This window comes from Trachurus japonicus, chromosome 20 (assembly GCF_045865225.1).
Source record: "Trachurus japonicus isolate A0001 chromosome 20, Traja_1.0".
Taxonomy (NCBI): domain Eukaryota; kingdom Metazoa; phylum Chordata; class Actinopteri; order Carangiformes; family Carangidae; genus Trachurus; species Trachurus japonicus.
In genome coordinates, this window is record NC_140926.1 from 27073053 (window position 1) to 27098428 (window position 25376).

The window sequence follows — 25376 nt, forward strand, 5'->3', positions numbered from 1 at the left end:
ATATCATTTATACAATTTTACTTTGCACAACATAGGCGCATAAACTAAAGGAAGAGTAGAAAATGTAGTTCAAATCACAAGCAATTAAAAAATTTAAATGAGCTTCCATTTGTAAGTGAACGTAATTAAGTAAATATATTTATGAAAGTACGATTTGATTTTTGCTAATAAACAGCCAAATAAATTGCAGAATGTAGCTTTAATATTAAACCCAATGTTTAAATTTACAGTGTCTTTCCCCGCAGTTTTATTAGTTTAAGTTGTTACATTAAATGTCAAAGTCTTACATACTGTGTAAAATAAAGCGGTAGTATAATTGTGATTATACCTTATGCACTGTTTTCATGTTCACTGAGTAGGTTTTAGTTATTACAGTGAAAGATAGCTGTATTATATAAAGCTTAAATAACTAGTATGTATATGTGTCCTTAATGGATTACCATCACCCACTGTATAACAGCTCCCACTGCTGTGTAGTAAGGTGATAATAAATACAGACAGACTGGCCACTGATGAGTCAGTGTGAGCTTACTGCCTTAAAAGCTTCCTTGCTGCTGCTCTGGCACTGACCCAGCGGGGGTGGTGCTAGCCAGAAAGGGTCAGCGCAGTGGGCTTGTGTCTGTAGGGTTGTCGGTCTGAATCCCCAGGTAGCGTCTGCACGGCGGAAACCTTTTCAGTGATTCAGCAGTGAAACTTCAGTGTGACTCAGAGCTTTGTTTAGAGGGTTGTTCACACTGGGAACTCCTCCACTCAGCCCGGGGCTACCGTCTCATGCCTCAACTGTCGTTCAACAAAAACTCTGAACAAGTCATGTGTTGAAGTTTAGTTTCTTTAGTTGTAGCAGTCATGGTTAACAGCCTTCACTGCACCTTAGTATTTGAATCTTTGTCATTTATGAAAATTCATGTAAATGAGCAGAAGTTGTTTAAAATAATATTATAATAGGGTTTGATGTATTTGTTCAATGAAATATTTACATATTTATATTTATATATATAATATTTTTATATTTAACAAATATTTACATGAAACATGACCATGACTTGTATAATCGCCATAGACCACCATCTTCAGTGATGAATCAATTCTGAATTCCTCAGTGATGATATTTCCTTGAAAAACTGCATGACAATGGAACTTTCTAACCTGGTGCATTAATAAAAATAATATTGTTTACATTAAAAGTTGACCCAAAAGCAGTGACATTACTGCACATTTATTTGACATGACCCACACCAGAAGTAAACAATACAACTCTTCTGTACAGGAGGATTTTATGAATCAATTTATATATAGAGAGAGACGTCAGTAACTAACATTAGTCTACACACATCAGGGCATGTCTTGGTGAATCATGTGACCAAGGGGAGCCAGGTCATTTCATTTAGGCTAAATCAGGGGTTTTCAAAGTGTGAGAGAGTGAGCCCCCCCTTAAAGAAAAATAAAAATCTGTGCCCCCCCCCCCAAAAAAAGAGAGAGAATTAAACATAGACTATTTATTATCAGTTATGTATTTGCTTCATTAAACATAAATTGGTCTTTCCTGTAGGATTTGTTTGATTTACAATCTTGTTTCTCAGCATATATTAATTATCATGACAACATAAGCACTGACAGATAAGCCTAAACATTGATATAGAACTCTATAACACACTCATGTGATCATCTGGGAAACAGACAGTCTGAGGTTGAAGTTTATATAATGAAATGCACAGGTGATACTGTGACGGCCTCTAGAACCATTATCCAACATTTTAAACATATATATAAGTGTGAAAAGTTGGGAAGCATAATAGGTCCCCTTTAACAGGACAATTTAATTCCGTGGCATTCCTTCTTTTCTTTTTTTTTGTTTTGCTCTTTTAATTGCGAGTGATTTGAGGACGGATCTGTGAGGAAAAATATCACACATGGACAACTGTTTCAGCTGTTTTATTAAAATAAAAAGTGTGTTATTATGAAAAAAGTGTGTTACTTGACTGTCTGATGTACTCCGCTCTCCTCCCACATGCCGCTCCGTGCTCCGCTACGCTCTCCCTCTACATGGCGCTGCGCTGGGCCCCCCCCCGCTGGTACACGAATACTCGAGTACTACTCGAATAGTGACCCCAACCATTCGGATAGTAAAACATGCTACACGTTGCAGCCCTAGTTCACACACCCACTTCCTGCGCCAAGCTTTGATGTTAGATTTGAGAGAAGCTGTGATGTCAGATTTGAGAGAAGGGGTAAATATAGTTACATAATGCTCTGCCCTCAATCACTTGATGGTTGACATCTTCAAAAAAACAGATTCTAAACTTCCACTGCTTCCGCAAATCTCATGGACAAAAACATGCTGGATATTGCTGTGAATTACAAGAGAAAAATATTGACACACTCCGATTGACTGTGTGTGTGTTGCAGGAAGTGCCCAGATGGGTTTGACTGCCTGAAAGCAGGAAGGAACCCTAACTATGGCTACACCAGCTTCGACACCTTCGGTTGGGCCTTTCTGTCCTTGTTCCGGCTGATGACACAAGACTACTGGGAGAACCTCTACCACCAGGTAAAGCTCTTCCTCACTGCACATGTCTGTTTTAGTTTCTCCTTAAATCTGGCGAATTTCCAAACTTTCTTGCAACTTTTCTCTTACACACACTATTATACTCATAGACACACACCACTATACTCAGTGTTGTGCCTGAACGCGTTCAATGAACGATCGTTCATGAACCCGTTCATATTTTGGGCGAACGTGAACTGAACGTACTGTTTTTCCGCTTGATGATCGTTATTGTGAACGCGTTCATTCTGGCGTTTGTGAACGGCGCTCTCTCAAAGTATGACTTCGTTCAGGAGTGTGCCAGATTTCTGTAGAGCCTTCCAGGCAAAACCCAGATAAAACACACTGTAAACAGGCGTTAATATGTAGCGGAAAAACCAGCCAATCTGGCAACACCTATCAGCTGTTTGGATCATGCGGCACATGATATATTGCTTAAGTATAATAGTGTGTGTAAGAGACTATAGTGGTTTATGTGTATGAGTATAATAGTGTGTGTATGAGAGTATAGTAGTGTGTGTGTGTGTATGAGTATAATAGTATGTATGAGAGCAAATATTAATTATTTCCTAAACGGCCTCTCATAGCTTACATTTTATTTTCTCATCCCATCATTTTCTAAAAAAAAGTTTATTTTAATGTAGCAATGGGCATTTGAAGAAATCTTTTTGATCGATCATCGGGAAAATTAACGATCAATTATCGATTAAGGACGTCTGTGTGCTTGTGCTTCACCTGTAGGGACGGTGCCGACACCCCGGCATTTACAGCTCTGCTGTCCCTCTCTCTTCAGCCTCGTGTTTGGCTGCACTTATATGAAAGAAATTGCAAGCACTTTCAAAATGTGAAAGCGTGTGTTTTATTGTTATTTCTGTTGCTAACACACGGCGGAGCGGCGCTCTGATCACAGGAGCACAGAGGAGAGAAACAAACTATGCAGGATATTTACCTTAAGTTTCACTTCAACCGTCGTTAAACAGCTTGGGACTAATTGTGATGTTAGATAAATGACTTGTAGCTTGTAACTTACAGAGAAAGTGGAGGCTTCTTCCACACTGATCAGAACGGGCGGAGCCGCAGGGTCACAGCTCACGTCTCTGTTGCACCGAGTCCGCAACACAAGCGCACCCTGTCTATTTAATGAATTATTTCACTCTTAAACCATGTAATAATAATAATATATAATAATAATATAGAGTTTATTGGTTGTTATGAAAAAATAAAACTGGGGTTTATTTCTCCATAACAACTTCTGCCCTCTACATGATCCTAATAAATCGATAAAAATTTAATCTGATCGATAAAATTCTTAACGATCAATGATCGATTAATCATGCCCATCCCTCTTTTAATGTCAATGTTTCATTATCGATTAATATGTCGATTATGTAAATGCCTCTTGTCAGGCCATCATTGTAAATAAGAGTAAGTTCTTAATTGATTCTGCCTGGTTAAATAAAGGTTAAATAAAAATAAATAAATAAATCAGTCCATTAGTTGTATGGTCAATAAAATGTTAAAAAAATGTTGAAAAATGTCAATCAGTGTTTCCCAAATCACCAGATGACGTCCTCAAATGTCTTGTTTTGTCCACAAACCAAAGAGAGACTCAGTTTATTGTCATAAAGGAACAAAGAAACCAGAAATATTCACATTGAAGAAGCTGCAATCAAAGAATTTTGACTTTTTTTCTTAAAAAACGTCTCAAACCGATTATTCCATTATCAAAATAGTTGACGATTAATTTTATGATCTATTATTGTTCGATTAGCTAATCGATTAATTGTTGCAGCTCTAGAGCACACCCTTATATTTCTGTCTTCTACATGTGTAATACAGACTGGTCTTTATCTCTGATCATTTAGTGGCTGTTTTTTTCCATTTGCACCTGCAGACACTGCGTTCGGCTGGTAAGACCTACATGGTCTTTTTCGTAGTTGTGATCTTCCTGGGCTCCTTCTACCTTGTCAACCTCATCCTGGCCGTGGTTGCCATGGCATATGAAGAGCAGAACCAGGCGACCATTGCGGAGGCCTGGCAGAAGGAGCGAGAATTCCAGCAGGCCGTGGAGAGGTTAAAGAAAGAGCAACAGGTATAGCAGCTAATGGCATCATGGGAGCGTGCCTATGTTCCCTCAGCCCTATGTTCCCTCTGGACTCTCTCTACCTATCTGGACTCTGTCTATCTGGCCTGTCTAGCCTCTACCTGGTCTTTTTACTAAACTTAACCAACTCCTTTCTTCATTGCCTAAACCCAACCAATGGTGGGGCCAAAGGGCTGTGGGAATAGGGCCTAATTTTCAGTGACAACAAAAGTTAGAAATGACGGAACATAGGGTTGAGGGAACATAGGGCCTAATTTTCAGTGATGACAAAAGTTAGAAATGAGGGAACATAGGGCTGAGGGAACATAGGGCTGTGGGAACATAGGGATGACCCCGGCATTTCCTGAGTTGGAATGCAGCCATGCTTGTTCATTTGCTTTTTTGTTTTTTTTGGATCCTCATTAGCTGTTACTAATGCAACGGCTTCTCTTCCTGGGGTCCATGTTAAAGGGATATGCCAACATTTTTTTTTCGTGTCTTCCCTCACTCCCGAGTCCATGACAAGCAGATAGACACCATCCTTTCGACTGTGCGTGCAGTAACAAGAGAGATACGGGCAGAGCTGGCCACTAATTAGCTTAGCTCAAACGCTGGAAGTGTATAGGTAGTGTTAGCCTGCCTCCACCTAAAGTAATCAAAGACACTCTTCAGCAACTCTAAATGGAAACCGGCGGGCTGATCTTCCTGTCAGAGCTGACAAAACTCTCCGGTAAGGCATCTTGAGCGGTCAAATGCCGCTAACGGGACGAGATCGGTCAAAACGGAGGGTTCAAGCAAAGACGCTTTATTTTGGTTCAAGCTAGCTACATCGAGGGTAGGTTAGCTTCCTATTTCAAAGTAAAAGCACAAATTCTATCGTAATGGTTTTCTGTATGTAAAGGACAACAGGTGTTTTATTTTGTGAAAGTAACCGGAAGTGCGGTGACAACGGCTAGCTTGAGTAGCACTGAATTCGTCCGAACAAAATTGTAACAAGCTGGTATTTAGACAAATTAACAACACACTGCTGATCTAAACGGCTACTTTCTCACCTAAAAATGTTTGAAATGTTGATAAAGTGATATATTTACAGAGTTTAGAGCTAAAATGAAATCAGCTTCTGACTGCTGATTCCGGCTTGGGTAGGAGGCAGGCTAACACTACCTATACACTTCCAGTGTTTGAGCTAAGCTAATTAGCGGTGCGCCAGCTCTGCCTGTACCTTCACGCACATCTGCACGCACAGTTGAAAGGATGGTGTCTATCTGCTTGTCATGGACTCGGGAGTGAGGCAAGACACGAAAAAAATATGTTGGCGTATCCCTTTAAACACATGCATATATATACCCAATTACAATAACATACATAAATACATACATCTATACACTTTCATCACTAAATTCCCCCTCTACACACACACACACACACACACACAGCCAACAGTCAATCACATTGTAAGTTATTCCTCAATATTCCCTTTTGGTAAAACACAAACATGTCAACCACTGTACATATCACTAGGCTTCCATCCTTGTCATCACTCTGACGATACAGGGACAGGAAGATGAATACAGGGACCTAGTGGGGGCGTTGACGGACTGGTGCAACAATAACAACTTGTTGCTTAATACATCAAAGACCAAAGAAATGATTATTGACTTTGGCAGGTCCAAGAGATCTTTGCGGCCCGTGACTGGATGGGGCGGACATTAGGGAGACACACGATTAACCGTTTAACCGATACAAGAACTTTAACCATTTTTTTTGGTTTTCTTTTTAGCTCTTTACAGTATGTCATGGGGGCGTGTCGACATGTGCAAACTTCCACGTGCCTTCAGTCATATTTCCCAGCAAAAAGTTCCACAGGAGGACTGACAGTAATCTATGTGCCGTGCAGTGCAGTTTGTGTGATCTCCAGCCGGTTCTCTTGCAGCTCCACAGAGGAGCTCTGCTCTTCCTTCAGCCTGCTGTTTGGCTGCACTTTGTATAAAAACAGTTCTACATTGGACGATCTAACCTCCATATGAGCACGATCAGCTGAGACAGAGCACAGTGGATGTGGCGCTGATCAGCTGTTGCAGCGCACCGTCACACCTGTGTGTTTAATGGCAAAAGAAAAAAAGTGATCGTCCCCACGAGCTGGAATCTTATCGGTTAACGGTTAATAATCGCTTAACGAGCGCTGGTTATTGGTCAGAAAAAAAATCTATATTCTATTCTATTCTATCTCACCAGCAGGTCTCACCTGGATTTAACTAATCAACTGGATTTGGAGTGAAATGATCAACACAAATGTCTCACAATAGGATGACACTATAACTCTAAAATCAAATAGCTTACTTGAGATCTCATGCTCCATTGAAAATGTCCTCTGTTGTTACAGTATGTTTTATTTGGCTACATTTGGTCACACATTCATTTCTCTTGAACAGGTTGCTGCCCAAAAAGTTCTCGACACAGACTCATTGATGTCACCAGACCTTTCCCCCTCTGGCCTGCCATTGGACAGTTTAGAAGAGCGGAGACGGAGTCAAGCTTTAATGGGAGTGTCTGATGTAGAGGCAAACCTTTCAGAGGAGAAGCTTCTGCAGGTGGACATGACCGACGGAGAGAAGGTGAGGGGAGGAGAATCCGGATGTGGCTGTATGATTTTGTTTCACAGGATATTTCCCAACATTTTCCATATCCTCCTCTCCCGATTCGATTCTTCTACGATTTTTTGGATGGCGATTCGATTTAAATTGCGATTCTACGATATTGCCGATTCTCTCGATTTTTAGTCTGCATTTTTAACATTTATCTGCACACAAATACTGTAGGAGCCTATAAATTAACATACTCCATGATAAAGTGAACTTAAACCCTTTTCAAAACCTGGACTCTCTGTATGTAAAAAAGGCTAACAAATGTGCATTGCACAATATTTAAAAAGATTTTCAAACATTTTTATTTTCAATTTCGATATTTATGTGAATCGATTTTTTTCTCCCACCCCTATCCTCCTCCCTTCCCGCAGCCCCTCCACCCCCTCCTCGCCCGCTCCTTCTCCACTAGGACTCGGCGAAGCAGTCAGGTCTCCTCCATCTTCAACTTCCGTCTGAGGAGTCGAGGTTCCGAGGGAGAGATGGCCGATGACGAGTACAGCGTCCCAGGTGACGTGGTGGAGGGGGTGGGGGGCCGGACCTACAGCGGTGGGACCTTCAGCGGCATCCTGCCCCATCCGTGGCCCAAACGCCGGCCAAGCACCTACAGCACCGCCAGCAGGAGCTCCCAGGTCAGCTCAACATACATTCAATTCAACTGGATTAGACCTTCTATTAGATTTCAGGGTAACACTTTACTTGAATAGGTATTCATAAGATTGACATAACACTGTCATAACAATGACATAACAGCTGTCATAAACATCAATGAATACTTATGACAGCTGTCGTTAAGTGTCATTCGGTAAGTTATGTCACTTTTGATGCAAAGTTGACATTATTTGAGATGTTTTTGTTCTGACAACTTGACATGAAGACAATTTAAACTGTCATAGCAGACCTAATTGCCAAACTTTAAAAAATTATGTCAAGTTCTCATAACAAGGACATCTCAAATAATGTCAACTTTGCATCAAAAGTGACATAACTTACCGAATGACACTTAACGACAGCTGTCATAAGTATTCATTGATGTTTATGACAGCTGTTATGTCATGGTTATGACAGTTTTATGTCAATCTTATGAATACCTATTCAAGTAAAGTGTTACCGATTTCAGCAAACAAAATGAAACTTGCTGACATCAGATCAGATTATACACAATAGCACTGTTTGTTTCCAGGTGTTTTATCCAACTCTGAACGTCAATGGGAAGCTGTTTGTTGCCATGGACCAGAACGGGGTTTCACCACCACCGTTGCAGGGGCAGCTGCCTGCCTGCACCATGGAGAAGGTCAAGGAGGAGAGTGTGAGTGCTGTGGCCTGATTTTGTGTGTGTTTGTGTGTGCATATTTGTGTGTCCGGTGCAGTGGAAACAATGGTGGAGCCTCCAGCGATCCAACACTCTGACATGTGAATTATGAATCAGTGCGTTGCATAACTCCACTCTGATATCATGGGCTAAAGACACACACACACACACACACACCCCTCCCTCTCATCTAATATCTCAAATAACAATGCTGTGGTATTCCCCCCATCTGCACACACACACACACACACATACACACACACAGTGCCACTAGTTGCGTTTCCATCCACCTTTTTTTATTCGCATTTTCAAAAATTGCGAATAAATACTTGAATGGAAACGCCAGAAATTCGAAAAAAAGGTAGTAAATGCGCATAAAAGTTTATACGCTTGAAGGGGTGGATTTGTCAGCGTATCGATTAAAGGAAATGCGAGTTTTTGTGATGGAAACAGATTATGCGAATTGAGCCAGAGTTCTTCACCCAGCGACGTTCAAACAAATGGAGAACGACGCCCCGGTCTCCCAGCTCTCGTCTCTGCAGCACCGCAACACAAACGCGCTCCGTAACCCATAATCTTTTGTTTATGACGGTTAAGACTACACAAACACACGCCATAACATCGTTATGTAACGTTATCCACCGCTACATTTATTGATTTTTCACCGGCTTTGTATGTAAACAGATGCACATGGGCAAGAGGAGCATAACCAAAACAGCGGAAAAGCGAGAGGACTTGCACAGTTCCCGACTGTCTTTCTGTGTAAATATCTCATGTTACAACATGAAAACCTGAGGCTTATATTCAAGTGCGGCCTATATATGTATTTTCTTTTAAAATTTAGCTGGTGCGGCTTGTACAGGTGCGTCTATAGTCCGGAAAGTATGGAAAATTGTCCATGATGTTGAGTGTTAGCTGAGTGTCAGCTGTCAGCTGAGTGTCAGAGTGTTGGATACATTCACGCTCTCTTATGACGTAATCTCACGGCGCACTCCTCCTCTCCCAATAATCGCAAAACAATAATGAATGGAAACGGTCATAAATTCGCATTTGCTTTTCACAAAATCCGCTTTTAAATTCGATACGACTTGGATGGAAACCCAACTACTGTTGTGCCATCATGGGCTAAAGCCACACATACCAGCACAGGCATCTTACTGAGGTGTTCCTCCTTTATGTAAATTCTCTCTCTCTCTCTCTCTCTCTCTCTCTCTCTCTCTCTCTCTCTCTCTCTCTCTCTGTGTATATAAATGTATACTGTACAAATACAAAGACGAACAAAACAACAAACTCTCTCTCTCATTCAGACTATTTTCAAAATGTCCCTCTTCACATAGACTTCATCACTGCAGGTCTTCAGTCCTTTGATGATTAACTTGGTTCCGTTTAGAGTGACAAATATTAGATCAGCTTGAAGTGATTGTTCAGATGATCTGATACGGGGTTGTGTGAGGTACAGTACTTGTCTATAGTCAGTGTATCAGCTGGCCTCAGATCAGTGAAGCAGCAGGAGCACCGGAGTGATGAGCTGCTGTCTGCAAAAATCAAGTGTTCACTGTATTTTGAATATTGTCACCACTAGCTCACACACACACACACACACACACACACACACACACACACACACACACACACACGTGTCACACAGCTTATGAAGTTGATCAACAGTTAACTGTCTCAATACCAGTGTTGCAGCTGGCTTTCTTTTTCCCTTTTTTTTTTTTTTTTTTCCATGGTCGGGTTGAGAATTAATTAACTCATTGAGTGCCAACCACGTAATTTCTCGTTTTTCGTTCCCATGCGTTGAGTGCCAAAAACGAGATTTCTCTTTTTCTTTTCTCTTCTTTTTTTAAGATTATGAAACTAGACATGTTAACACACCTTATGTGTAAATTTGGGGACTCTACGACGAGTAGAACTGAAATAGATGACGATCAAAAACTCATGACAGCTCATGATCTGGAAGTTTTTATCATAACTCTGCTTTTGCAAACGGAGTTCTGCATGTGGATGCAGTGCAGCTGCTCTGCTTTCACCCGCGAGGCTCCAGCAGCTCGGAGCCGAAACAGGAAGCTCTCAGCCGACAGTCCCGCCCGGATTTCATCTGGAGCAACACTGTGTCCTCCCCAAGGTCCTCCCGCGGTAAAATGTGATGATCCCTCGGTCAAAGCAGACCGCCGGCACCGACCCGTACCACAGAAGGACCGCGACCACCGGTGGGACCGGTGTTCCAGACCTGCGCTGGCCGACAGACCATCACATTCCGCGGCGAGAGGCTGTGACACGGCACAGTGCGTCTGTGTTATTGTTGTTTAGTGCACCCCCCCCGCCCCCGATGGTGGATTTATGAATAGAACAACAATTGTTGTATATATTTATCTTACACGAGCCCTTTGATCCAGAAATGCGAGTGTCAGAAGAGCGACAGGCACAAACAGAGCACCTTTCATTAGATTATACTTTATTTCATCCCCGAAGGGAAATTCGTTCATGACAGCAGCATTTGACAAAGGAAATAAAAACAAGACAAATAATAAAATACACAATTCAATAAAAGAAGACAAAGGGAGAAAGTGCTACGGTGCTCTCTACTTGCTGGACAAAGTAACAGATTAAAACAAATGCTTGCTGGTAGACAACTATGGATAAAAACAATTTAAAGTGCCATTTAAAGTGCAATTTAAAGTGCACGGGAGATTTTAAAAAAAGAAGTGCGACAGACATTACAAATTAAATAGAACTATTAAAAAGTCTAACTGACATGGGGATAAAAGACCTGCGGAAACGCTCTGTTTTGCACTGAGGGTGTCTCAGCCTGTTGCTACGGGAGCTTTTCAGGCCGCTCACCGTCCCATGCAGAGGGTGAGAGGGGTTGCCCATGATGGCAGTCAGTCTGTGCAGCATTCTCCTCTCACCCACCTGCTCAACAGTCTCCAGGGGGCTGGACAGGACAGAGCTGGCTCTTTTAATCAGCTTGTTTATTTTTTTCCTGTCCCTTTCCGAGCCCCCCCCCCTCCAACACACAACAGAATAAAAAACAACAGATGCCACCATGGTGTCGTAGAAGGTCTTTAACAGTGGTCTACATACTCCGAAGGATTTTAGCCTTCTCAGGAGATGTAGCCGACTTTGTCCCTTTCTGAATGTGGCATCAGTGTTGTCGGCCCAGTCCAGTCTGTTGTTGAGGTGAACACCCAGGTGATGTTACAGTCTCAATGTCCATGCCTAGGATGTTCACCTGTGTTGTTGGAGGCGCCTTTCTCCGGAAGTCTATGATCATCTCTTGTGTTTTGCTGGCGTTCAAGTGAAGATGGTTTAGTTGACACCAGTTAACAAAGTCCTTGATGACCTGCCGGTACTCCTGTTCGTTTCCCTCAGATATGCACCCAACAATGGCCGTATCATCAGAAAATTTCTGTAGATGGCAGTTGTTCGTGTTGTGAGTGAAATCCGATGTGAACAGGGTGAACAGAAGGGGAGAAAGCACTGTCCCCTGTGGGACCCCAGTGCTGCAGATCAGGGTGTCAGACGCACAGTCTTGCAGCCTTACGTACTGTGGTCTATTGGTGAGGTAGTTAATGATCCAAGCCACCAGGTGACAGTCAACTCCCACCTCTTCCAACTTTCCCCTGAGCAGTGCTGGTTGTATTGTGTTAAATGCTGATGAAAAATCAAAAAACAACACTCTCACAAAATTACCACTGCTCTCTAGGTGTGAGAGGGACCTGTGCAGGAGATAGATTACAGCATCTTCAACTCCGATGTGTGGTTGGTATGCAAACTGAAGAGGGTCAAGCTTTGGACTCACCAGGGGTTGCAGATGGTTCAGCAAGATCCTCTCCATGGTCTTTATGAGGTGCGAGGTTAAAGCCACAGGTCTAAAGTGCTTGGGCTCCCTGGGATGGGCTATCTTGGGTACTGGAACCACACAAGATGTCTTCCATAGAGCAGGAACCCTCTCCAGTTTGAGGCTCAGGTTGAAGATGTGTGCCAGCACTCCACACAGCTGGTCAGCGCAGTCTTTAAGCAGTCTTGGGCTGATGCCGTCAGGACCTGTGGCCTTCCTTACACAGATCCTTTTCAGTTGACCTCTCACCTGATCAGCTGTAAGAGTCAGGTTGAGGTGGGATGGTGGTGGAGAGGGTGGGGGATGAGAGGAGAGAGGGGAAAGGTGTGGGAGAGGAGGGGGCGGTGGGGAGGGCAGTGGGGAGGGCGGAGGGAGGGACAGGAGAGGAGAGGGGGGCTGCTGGACAGGGGTGGGGGGCTGGATGCAGAGTCAAACCTGTTGAAGAACAGGTTTAATTTGTCTGCCCATTCCCTGTCTCCCTGCGCCGGCTCTTTCCCACGGCCTTTGCTGTGACCAGACATTGTCTTCAGTCCGTCCCAGACCTCCCTTACGTTGTTCTGCTGTAGTTGCTCCTCCATCTTATTCCTGTAACTGTCCTTACATTCCCTGATTTTCTTCTTTAGCTCCTTTTGTATCCTCCTCATCTCTTCTTGGTCCCCAGAACTGAAAGCCCTCTTTTTTTCATTGAGGAGGGATTTCAGCTCAGGGGTCACCCAGGGTTTATTGTTGGCGTAGCAGCGAATTGACCTGGTAGGAACAGTGTTCTCAACACAAAAATTCATATAGTCAGTGATGCAGTCTGTTAGATTGTCAATATCATCACCATGTGGGGTACAGAGCGCCTCCCAGGTAGTTGTTTCAAAACAGTCTCTCAGTGCCTCACTGGCCGCCTCTGACCAGACCTTCACAGACCTTCTGGTGGGGGGTTGTTTTTTCACCAGGGGGATGTAAGCTGGGAGGAGATGCACTAGGTTATGGTCGGAGCGGCCTAGAGGGGGCAGAGGGGATGAGGTGTATGCGTCTTTGGTGTTGACATAGAGCAGGTCTAGTATTTTACTGTCTCTAGTGTGGCATGTGACATATTGGGTGAAAGTGGGCAAGGTGGCAGATAGGGAGGCATGGTTGAAGTCCCCTGATATAAGGATGAGTGACTGTGGATGTGAAGTCTGCAGCTGTGATACTGTGGTGTAAATAAGTTCACAGGCTGTGGCGGCGTTGGCTGAGGGAGGGATATACACCGCAATCGCTATTACGTGTGAGAATTCCCTCGGGATGTAATACGGCCGAATACTGACAGCTAACAGCTCAATGTCCGTTGTGCAGCGCTGTTCCTTGACATAAACATGTCCAGCATTACACCACTTGTCATTCACAAACATCACTAGTCCCCCACCTTTCTTCTTGCCACTCTCCTTCACTTTTCTGTCCGCCCTGACGAGGTGAAAACCATCCAAAGCTACGAGTGTGTCTGTAGTGTGTTCGTTCAGCCAGGATTCCGTGAAGCACATAATGCTGCATTCCCTGTACACTCTCTGTAGCCGGGTTAGCGCTGCTAGCTCGTCCGTTTTGTTTAGCAGCGATCTAACATTGCCCATGATGACGGACGGCAGGGATGGTTTGTACCTCCTTTTCCTCTGTCGACGCTTGATTCCAGCTCTGCATCCTCTCCGTCTCCTCTTTAGCTCCGCTGGGATAGATGGTCTCTCTGCCGGGGCTGTCCCTGTGTGTGTGTGACACAGCGCTAGTAGTTGCTCCCGGCTGTAAACAATATGTCCGTGTGTTTTGCCCAGTGATGTTTCGAGTAGTCCAGCAATGAGGAGGACGCACAGCAGGAGTTTAATCCCGATCGCTTCCATGCTTCCAAGTAAAGACACGAACAAAACAGATAAAAAGAACAAGACGAGCTACTGCTGCCACAGGCGGCCACTAGCGCGGCGCCATCTTTGGTTGCGGTTGCGGTTCATAAAAGACGCTCTATCTCCTTTTCTAGAAAAAAAGCAGGGATTTTGGTGAAACCCAGCCATGTTTATCTTGACTTTTCTCAGGAACGGAGGCACGTAGAAACAAACGGTTTGTGGCCATTTGAAGCATAAAGTTTCACCTTTCAAATGAGCCAATGGCAATAATATAGAATACACTGTGGCTCTACAAAAATCATCAAAAATGGTCTAAATTGCCGGTTCACTTGACTAAAACTTTGGAAAGGAGCGCGGCACTCAATGAGTTAATTAACGCTCATGATTCCGGCCGTGTCGGGTCCGAGATTCAACAAGCCGGTCGGGTTTTACCGTTACTACAGGCAGTACGCCCGTTTATCACCAATAAACACAGTAGATGAGGAGTGACTGAGCTCAGGCTGTAAGACGGGGGGTGGTGGTGGGGGGTCCGCGGCGGCGTGGAGCGGTGCGGGACTCTGACTGCAGGGGGGACCATCATGTCTCTGCTCTGTGGGACGGAGCCGGGGCTCAGACAGCACCTGCTAATGGTTGAAACAGCAGTGGTACGTGCTTCCACGTCGGAGTCAACATCGGAGTGACAACAGCGGAAAAAGTTGCTTTTGACAAAAAAAAAAGAGAGAGACCTGCCGTGCCCTGTAAAAAAACAACAACAACAAAAGTGTCACATGTCACGACTTCCTGTATCTGGCCCTTCAAAATAAAAGCCCCATAGCCTTTATTAGGGGTGTCATCATTCTCCAAATCCTCGATTCGATTTGATTTTCGATTTTAGGGTCACGATTCGATTCGATTCGATTCTCGATTTTTTTTTCTTTTTCTTACAGCACAGAGGCCTATGCCATTTTTAGACTAGTCTAGTCTACGATCATTGGTTTTATTCATCAAATTTTGTACAGTAAATCTTATTTCAAAAGATGGGCTACATATAAGTGATGCAATTTCCATAATGTATCACATTAGGCACTATGGTCACATTTAAATAATTTATTTACAATATAAAGGTAACAATTTTACCAAGAATGCCCCCAAAATCATGATCATAATTTTATTTTCATTAATTTACCATCGCGTCATCTCCTGATGTCGACTTAATGTAATGTAAACGAGATTGCGCTGATACGGAGAGTCATGTGACAGACAGCGGGCAGTGCTGCAGCTGCAGCTGCCGTGCTGCATGGACCTGATCAGACTGGCGGTGGTCCACATTGAATCAGTCCCGGATCCTCCACGGTCACAGATCCCCAGAAAGCCCCCGCAAATAATACATCGACAAAAAGTGGCAAGTTGCACCTTTTCGCCGGCTTATTATTTGCGGGTTGTTGTTTTTTTTTTTTTATCTTATAACGTCACTGCAACATGCGGCTCTCAGTGCTTGTCGGTGTTGTGTAGTTAGAGCTGTGTCTCCCTCCTGTTCCCCAGGTAGGAGGGGGGCAGTAGCCCACCAGGGCTGGGTGATAAAACGCTATAAATTGTGAAATAACTTTTCTTCGATAGAAATATGAGACGTGATCGATAGGTTTCATTCATCCATGTTTCGGCAAATAGCCAATGATATTGAGTTCCACTGCGCCAAACCAATCATGTGGCTGGAATAGAGCCAGTCAACATGTGCATTTGTTTGGGTTGCTTTTTTTCAGAGCACTTTCTATGCGCTAATGTCAGACGCACACTCATCCACAAGCCAATCACTGACTATTATAAGCAGGCGCAGCCCTTGCGGGTAATGACGACATGACGTCGGTAGATCCTTTAGTCCGCTGGCATAATAGCAGTGTGAAAGCGAACTTTACTGGACTATATGGAAACAATGTAACAAAAAAAAAAATTAAGTCCGGACCTTGGTCCAGACTATTAGGTGTGAAAGCGTCCTTAGTTTCCCAGGCTGTCCATTGACTTGAGGGGCTGATGTTTTTTTTTTATGGACTGGTGTCACTGTGATGCGGTGCCAGTTTCATCTTGACTCTGACTGAGGAGCTCTGTCAAACTTGCAGCAGCTGAATGCAGACGGCTCCATGTCATCAGGGATTACATTTATTTTAATACCCGTTTACAGTTGAGCCTTTTTCCCATCAGACAGTGGGTCAGAGTGTCACAAGGACAAACAGAGCAGGTCCATGCCTAGAGGTGTTCAGTCACCTCCAGCAGCTGTCAGCCAACCCCCACATCTACACTGTTACATAATAAGAGGAACAGAGGAAGAAGTAATGTGTCCACTTCATTAGGAACACCTGTACAATCAATACAGCTATGCCATAAAGTTTGTTTCATTTTATATATTTTTTACACCAGGGCTTTTCAATGTAAATAACTAACAGGATATTTTACATTTATTTATTTCTGCAGTTCATTGTAAGGAAAACATGGACTGTATTGAGGATATATCAGAGTCCTTCACAAAAATGTTTGTCTTAAAAATCAAGTGCTTACTTTAAGATAGAGAAAGAAATGGGCCCAAGAAATTGTAAATTGAGTTTCCCCTTTCCTTCTGTTTTTGTTATCTCCATTTATAATCTTGACAGTCTCAACCAATCGGTCCACCTTTTAGTGATCTATGTTCTACAGTGTCAACAGGTGGTTACCAAATTCATCATACACAAGGTTTTCCTAAGATCACAAATTTTAACTTCAAGTAGCTCTTTCTTCACAGATAACACTTTAAGGGACTTGGGGCGGGATCTGTGAAAAAATACACATGCATTTTAAGTTTTTTACTGCTAATGGGTGATGAAGCGTTAAAAACCAAAAAGAATGAGCCCACCCACATATCTCTCCGTTGTCTTGAACAGGCTGTGTGCTGCAGAATGTGCTGCAATTCTGGGTCCGAATTTCCTGCGCTGTCCTGCGGATGTGACGTCAGATGACGCTGAATGCGAGTCCTCGACAGCTTTGACTTGCGAGCAGCGGTGGTCGACGGATGTCTTGCAGCCTAAACAGTCATGTGAACAGCGAGTAAAGAAATAACGTCACTTTCTTAAGTTTTAATATTTTTTCATGCAAGAAAGTGACAGTTTAGATTCCCAATCTGTGGCCACTTTATCCAAATAACGCCTGTAAGGAGATTAACTCTGACGTTTTTGGAGAAGTGGAGAGCCATTGTGGCAGCAGCCGGGGAGCTGAGCTCATCGGCTGGTCAACCTCCATCCTCGCCCCGGGGAAGAAAACAAGCCGAGTAACTTACCCACAGGTTTTTAGAGGTTTACCGACAGCTGGTTAAATTGCTTCTAGGAGATAAATGCTGTTCTCGTTGATGAAATCTAACAATTGTGGCAGTCGCATTAGTTTATTTGAATGAAAATGGAAGCTTCAGGTGTGTTTTGGACAGAAGAGCAGCACTAGCACGGGGTTCTGTACAAAAATCACCACATCTACTTCAATAAATAAATTAATGTTTTACAATGAGCCGATCAATGAATCCGTGGTCAGTTTATCCAAACAACGCCTGCAAGGAAATTTGCTCCTATGTTTTAAGAGGAAAGCAGAGCCACTGTGGGAGCAGCGGCTAGTGAAAGAGGCAGCAGCCACAGTGTCACAGCATCAGCTGCACTGCTGTGAAGACTTCATGCACGCTCCCACACCACCTTGGCTGATGGCTGCAGTAACTCTAACGGCCACAACGCCCATTGTATTGTGAGTCTTATTCCTTGATCCTGCCCCAAGTTCCTTTAATTGAGCAATTTATAAGTATTTGTTGAAGTTATCTATCTGAATGATGATGATGATGATGAACATAATTGGAGCCATAGATTGCACCTACATCGCAATATCACACAATGAATTCAATTATGTCAACAGGAAAGGATTTCATTCCATTAATACACAAATAATCTGCGATGCATGTATCTCTTAAACGTTGTTGCCCGGTGGCCTGGAGGAACGCACGACTCATGTCGTACCTACACGAGACTCCTCCAGACTTACAGTGAGCGTGTTGCGTCATTTCCTGCCTGTGCCTGCTGCACTGTTGCTGTGTTGTGTTAGACTCTCTCAATCCTCCGTCTAGTGTTCTGTTAACTTAATCACTTTAAGCACCAGTGTACACTACGTTTTGCTACATTACACTCGTTTCTGTCACTTAAGTCTTTAACAGGACTTTCTTCGTATTTCCCCATTCAACTTGTTGTATTTGTCACAGGTCCGCTAGTTTAGCTTAGCATACTAGCTATGGCTGCTCTCCCTCTTTCCGCTTCTCCCTCCTCCTCTCCCTCCCTCTCCTGCTCTGTGTGTCAGATGTTCAGCTACTCTTCTGCCTCCTTTAGTGATAATGGTACGTGTAATAAGTGTAGCAAGTTTGCAGTTCTGGAGGCGAGACTTAGCGAGTTAGAGTCCCTGCTCCGCACCATGGAGGCTAGTCCAGCTACAGTAGCATCACAGTCCAGCTTAGCCAGTGCGGAGCCACCTAGCCTAGCCACCGCTAGCAGTTCCCCCCCCAGCTCCCGTGCAGCCAGGAACTAGCCAACTAGACGCAATAAGCCCGTGTTGGCCCACCAACCCCTTCACGTCTCCAACCGCTATTCCCCACTCAACGACATACCCACTGAGAACGTAACTCAACATGTCAGCTCAGTTGCTCACAGCCCCGCTGTGAAGTCGGCATTAGTGCACAAAGTGCTGCCTTCCCTCCCTCGAAGACATTTACATCAGCAGGTGTAGGAGCTTTGACTATGTGCCACTTTTTATGAATGTACTATTTTATCTTATTTAATTCTATTTATAGAAATGTCTGTTTTTCTTTGGTGTGCCTGTTTTTAGATTGTGCCCATTTCTTGCTTTCATATTTGTTTGCTTTATCTGGGACCTGGGTACAGATTTCGTTCTGTCATGTTTGACATGTGGAATGACAATAAAATACTTTGACTTTGACTTTGACTTTAGTCATTGGCAGCTCTGTTTTACGGAATGTGAAGGTAGAGACTCCAGCGAGCATAAAGTGCATCCCAGGGGCCAGAGCGGGCGACGTTGAGGCTAATCTGAAGCTGCTGGCATGTAAACGTAAGGTTAAATACAGTTAGATTGTAATCCATGTCGGCGCTTCGTATGGTTTATTATGTCTCTATAGGTGATGGTGGATATCTACTAGGGGTGTCACGATTCTCCAAATCCTCGATTCGATTTGATTTTCGATTTTAGGGTCACGATTCGATTCGATTCTCAATTTTTTTTCTTTTTCTTACAGCACAGAGGCCTATGCCATTTTCAGACTAGTCTAGTCTACGATCATTGGTTTTATTCATCAAATTTTGTACAGTAAATCTTATTTCAAAAGATGGGCTACATATAAGTGATACAATTTCCATAATGTATCACATTAGGCACTATGGTCACATTTAAATAATTTATTTACAATATAAAGGTAACAATTTTACCAAGAATGCCCCCAAAATCATGATCATAATTTTATTTTCATTAATTTACCGTCGCGTCATCTCCTGATGTCGACTTAATGTAATGTAAACGAGATTGCGCTGATACGGAGAGTCATGTGACAGACAGCGGGCAGTGCTGCAGCTGCCGTGCTGCATGGACCTGATCAGACTGGCGGTGGTCCACATTGAATCAGTCCCGGATCCTCCACGGTCACAGATCCCCAGAAAGCCCCCGCAAATAATACATCGACAAAAAGTGGCAAGTTGCACCTTTTCGTCGGCTTATTATTTGCGGGTTGTTGTTTTTTTTTTTTTATCTTATAACGTCACTGCAACATGCGGCTCTCAGTGCTTGTCGGTGTTGTGTAGTTAGAGCTGTGTCTCCCTCCTGTTCCCCAGGTAGGAGGGGGGCAGTAGCCCACCAGGGCTGGGTGATAAAACGCTATAAATTGTGAAATAACTTTTCTTCGATAGAAATATGAGACATGATCGATAGGTTTCATTCATCCATGTTTCGGCAAATAGCCAATGATATTGAGAGTTCCGCTGCGCCGAACCAATCATGTGGCTGGAATAGAGCCAGTCAACATGTGCATTTGTTTGGGTTGCTGCAGACGTGCACAGCAGCTGACACCGCTGGTAAAATAAAAGAGAGAGAGAGAGAGAATGAATGAATGAGTGAGTGTTGTCTTGAGAGAAAAAGTAAAGGAGAACTCGGACCAGTGACTGAAAAGACAAAAGACGCCGGTGCGCAATGGGGACAACAGGCAGTTGTGGGGGGGGGGGTAAGGGGGATCGTCGATCCTCTCTTTGACTTCGATGCTCGAGACCATGACGTAATTTCGATCGATTTCGATAAAAAATCGAAATTGTGACACCCCTAGTATCCACTAAAGCCGTGGCTGATGACCCCCGTAGCCAACCCAAGGACCCCACAGGAGCAGCACTACAACCGGGCCCATGTGCGCTCAAGAACGGTGGTTGAACGCGCAATAGGCCTGCTAAATGGCCAATGGCTGTACCTGTCCAGCGTGGGGGGGACACTTCAGTATAAGCCTGAAAAAGTCTGCCACATCATCTTGGCTTGCTGTGTGCAACATAATTTAGCCATCAGACAAGGCGTCCCTCTGCAGGAACCCCCCCGAGCAGACGAGCCCATGGCCAACGCAGAGCTTTTCCCACCCCCCCATGCCGCTGCTATTCAAACAAGAGAGAGAATCATACAGAGATTTTAGGTAAGTCTGCCTGTTAACCGATCTTTGAAAAGTGACAAATTTCAGATCGAAAGTGTACGTGGGACAAATAATGTCAACATCATTCAATATTTTAAAGTTTATTTATTTAACATTTGTGACGCGCATGCAGCAATCTGTTTCAGCGACTCGTTTATTTGCAGTAGCCTAACGTATTTGCGATGTTGGTCAGCTGACCCTTTATTTCATTAATGGATTTGGTGGTGTCTTGTTGATTTTGCAGCACTGCCTCCGTCAGAACCCTCGCCCCCCCAGGATGCACCGAATGGGTTTGGATGGCCCCGGCTGCTCCTGTTCCTCCAACTCCCCTGGCTCTTCCACCGTCTCCGGCTCCTGAGGGCTGAGTTATTGAAGAAACATCACATGATTGTCACGTTCATTTCACGTTCATTTCAATTCAAATTCAGAAATTAAACTGTCTAAATAAATGTTTATGAAACACCTCAGTCCAGCTTTTTATTTTATCTGCAGTGTTACTGGTCGATGGCACAGCTGTTGGGAGAGTGTCTGTGTCTCCATCCGGAATAATACCACTCAGTGCTGTGTCTCCAATCATGCTGGCAATGCGTGTGTCCATTGGTGAAAGTTCAGTTGTTGTTTGTCCTCCTCCCGTAACAGATATTTCTTGTCTGTGGGCTGTGACGTTTTTTTTTGCTCTGATTTTGATATCAAACCTTTTTTTTTAAATTTCAGATTGTGTTCTTTCCTCTGACCCAACAGCATTTACAGCAGTCGTCACTTTATCCCAGGCAGCAGTTTTTCTTTTGTTGGTCCGCATTCAGGGTTCCAAATAATATTTTTTGGTTTGACTCAACCTCTCCCACAAGTACCTCAATCTCAGCGTCGGTGAAATTCCTCTTCTTTGCTCTCTTTGCCATGATTTCGGTGAGGGGGAGAAAATCATTCACAAATTTTTAAAGGGATTGTTTATACCATATATGGTCAATTGGAGGCGTTTCTGAATGCAAATGAGCCTAACCATGCACGAGCACGGTAGTAAAAGCAGAAGTAAGCGGAATGTTTGTGTTAATATAAGTCTTAAATAGTTGTATCTTCCGACAGCAATCACTTCTATAGAGTGTTTGGTCTGAAACACGGGTCTGTCAGTCACTCTGCTCTGCTGTAAGCCGAGGAGAAAACTTTCCTTGTATCCTATAACCTTTATCCAATGAGGAGAGAGAACGGCAAAAGGGGCGGTCCTCTCTGTGTGTGCAGCCAAGGGATGCGCGTGAATGTGGTGACGTAGGGACGAGGGCGGGGACTGCTAACTCCATCGGCTGACAGGAAGTTAGCCAAAACCACCGGATCGCTTACTTCTGCTTTAATGTAGAATGGTGCAAAACCTCATGGGAAATGGGAAATGTGTTAGCCTATCACTGTGAGTTTTTCCACTGAACCTGTGGCCTCATAAGTTACCATTAAGCTAAAAATAGAACTCATGTTAATGTGGAAGCCAACAGCAAACATTATCAGTCCTGCCCGTGTGTTACGTTATTTATAATTTCAGTCAGACAACTCAAGATTAAAAATGTTTATTGCAGCTTCATTATACATTTGAGTTTGGCGTCAAGGCTCTGACTTCATCACTCCCTGAGAATAGGATTTCATTAAAGTATGGGAGTGATGAGCGACTATCTATGGAGCCTACAGGTGGATGTTGGGGTGGTGGTGAGTAGAACTGAGAGATGCTGCTGTGTCATAGACGAGCAAGGAGGACCCATCACCCATCTTACAGTAAATAGACCACCAAATTGAGAGGGTGTGTGATGTCATGAGAATGACTGCCTGAACTAGCTTGCAGGCTTCGCTTCGTTAATCTAACAAGACAACACATCTGTGCTTAAGTCGGCCGGTACGTCGGTACGCGGTCACAGTAGCCTACTCTGTCTTCTCCATGGGCACCAAGGCATGTTGGTGAGTAGGACAAGACGCAAAACCGTGGCGTTTACAGTGTGCTGTCAGTAATATCCCTTCGTAGAGCTATTACAGGCATTAGAGTAGTTGAGAGGGGGAAATAAAGGAATAAACATGACTGGATGTAATGTTATGGTCAGCAGTGTTAAGTAAATCTGCTTGGGAGGCACTAATTGCAGCTCGTTCACCCCATTCTGTATACATTTCTGTAAATCCATGATCTAATTGGGGCCAACTTCTGAAGGAAATAAATATAGGCATATTTCTTCTTTTCTATATAAAAATAACCATGTGTTAAAATGCACCAGAATACAGGAAATGGTATCTACTCTTTACAAAAAGAAACCAACCTGCCCACCAGTGTTGCCATTAAGTAGTAGTAGTAGTAAACCTTTATTTTACCAGGCAAGAATTGCTAAGAATACATTCTTATTAAGGCAATGGCCTGGTAGGAGGTGAAAGACCTCCTAAGGGGAAGGGAGAGGGGAGTATAACATTAAAATATAGACAATAAAAGCACATACAACAACAGTGACACAAAAGAAGAAAGACTAAAGACAATAAGCCAACATAATGCAATGACATACCACAAAATGACAGTTAGTTTGACGTACAGTGACATACAACCAGTTATGTAAGGACAGAGACATTAAAAGTAAAAACAGTGATACTAGACAACCATAAATGAGACAGTAACAAAACAACAACAGTAACAGACGGTGATTAGTGAGGTTAGTGAGGTGACAGGATCAGAGAGAGCTTTGGCTGGGACAGCTGCAGGTAAACTTTATGGATTTAGTTATGACTTGTTTGAAGGAGTTGACAGAAGTAAGAGTTTGTAACTGTAGGGATTTTTGGAGTTGATTCCAGCTGTCGGCGGCAGCAACCTGGAAGGAGGAGCGGCCCAGGGAACAGTGCGCCCTTGGGGCATTTAACAGGATGAGAGAGGCAGAACGGGTGTTGTGTGTAGGGGGAGGGCGCAGATGCACAAGCTGGGTTAGGTAGGGAGGAGTAAGACCTAGGAGGGTTTTGAATACCAGCATCAGCCAGTGAATGTTGCGCCTGGTTTCCAGGGGGGGCCAGTTTGCCAGGGTGTAGAGGTCACAGTGATGGGTCCTGTACGGGGCGTTGGTAGCAAATCGAATGGCGGTGGTATAGCACGTTGAGCCGTTCCAGTGCTCCTTTGCAGGCAGATCTATATATGACGTCACCGTAATCAAAAAGTGGAAGCACAGTGAGCTGGACCAAGGAGCGTTTGGCAGTGGCAGTGAACGAGGGTTACCGCGGTTACGGTAAAGAAAGCTGAGTCTGGCTTTCACTTTTGACTGCAGAGAGGATAAGTGCTCAGCGAATGACAGGCTGCTATCTATCCAGACTCCCAGATATTTATAAGAGGATACCAGGTCAAGTTTATGGCCGTCAGCGGCCAGAATGGTACCATCATGGACATCGTGCTTACGACCAAACCACATGACCTTGGTTTTGCTGGAGTTTATGGATAGGCCGAGGGCAGAGAAACCAGACTGTACGGCTTGGAAGCTCTGTTGGAGTGTTTCCAGGGCGATTGAATGGGAGGGGCCGGTAGCATAGAGCACTGTGTCGTCGGCATACAAGCGAATAGATGAGTTGGCAGCTGATTTAACTATATCATTTATGTAAATTGAGAATAGGACTGGGGCTAAGATTGAGCCCTGTGGAACACCATTTAAGATAGACAGGGGTTGTGAAGAAATACAGTCAGATTTTACAAATTGGGTGCGTCCAGTGAGATAGTTCTCGAACCAGGCTAACGAGCTGTTTGAAGCACCGATGGAGTTGAGGCGAACCAAAAGCTGTTTATGTACAATGTTGTCAAAGGCCTTAGCCAGGTCGATGAAGACGGCCACACAGTATTGTTTGGAGTCCAGAGCACTGATGATGTCATTAAGTACTTTGAGCATCGCAGTCTCACAGCTGTGGCCTGCACGAAACCCAGATTGAAAATCAGACAAGATATTGTTGGTGTTCAGGAAGCGAACCAGCTGTTTGCAGATCAGTCTCTCGAGTATTTTTGCTATGCATGGTAAAATAGAAATAGGACGGTAGCAGTTGGGGTCAGCTTGATCTCCGCCTTTAAATAGGGGGCGTACTGAGGCCGTCTTCCAGGCAGATGGAAGTTCAGCTGACTGTATGGATAAGTTGCAAAGATAGGTGATGGGTTCTGCAATAATAGGGGCTGCAGCTTTAAGAAAAAAGGGGTCCAGACCGTCCGGCCCAGGTGGTTTTTTGGGGTCAAGCTTGCTCAGGGTTTCAAAAACCTCCCTCACAGAGACATCCTGCAGGGAGAAGCTGTGGGCGGGGACTAGGTCAGGAGAGCTCAGAGGAGAGAGGTTAGGGGAGGGGTCCTGAGGTGTTACAGAAACAGGTGGAGTGGAAATTTGAACAAAATGCTGGTTAAAAATATCAATCATACGTTTGTT

The 25376-nt window shown here is 43.9% G+C and overlaps 1 protein-coding gene across 4 annotated transcripts in view; it reads left to right on the top strand.

Annotated features, from left to right (window-relative positions):
* The window catches only part of LOC146967037 (sodium channel protein type 5 subunit alpha-like), a 468832-nt gene that overhangs the window by 202514 nt on the left and 240942 nt on the right, over nt 1-25376 (top strand). For all 4 annotated transcript variants that reach the window (XM_085763726.1, XM_085763723.1, XM_085763724.1 and 1 more), the window contains 5 exons: nt 2407-2548; nt 4440-4637; nt 7061-7243; nt 7645-7902; nt 8454-8579. In XM_085763726.1, the coding sequence (XP_085619852.1) occupies nt 2407-2548; nt 4440-4637; nt 7061-7243; nt 7645-7902; nt 8454-8579 (907 nt within the window). The remainder of the gene's footprint in view (nt 1-2406; nt 2549-4439; nt 4638-7060; nt 7244-7644; nt 7903-8453; nt 8580-25376) is intronic.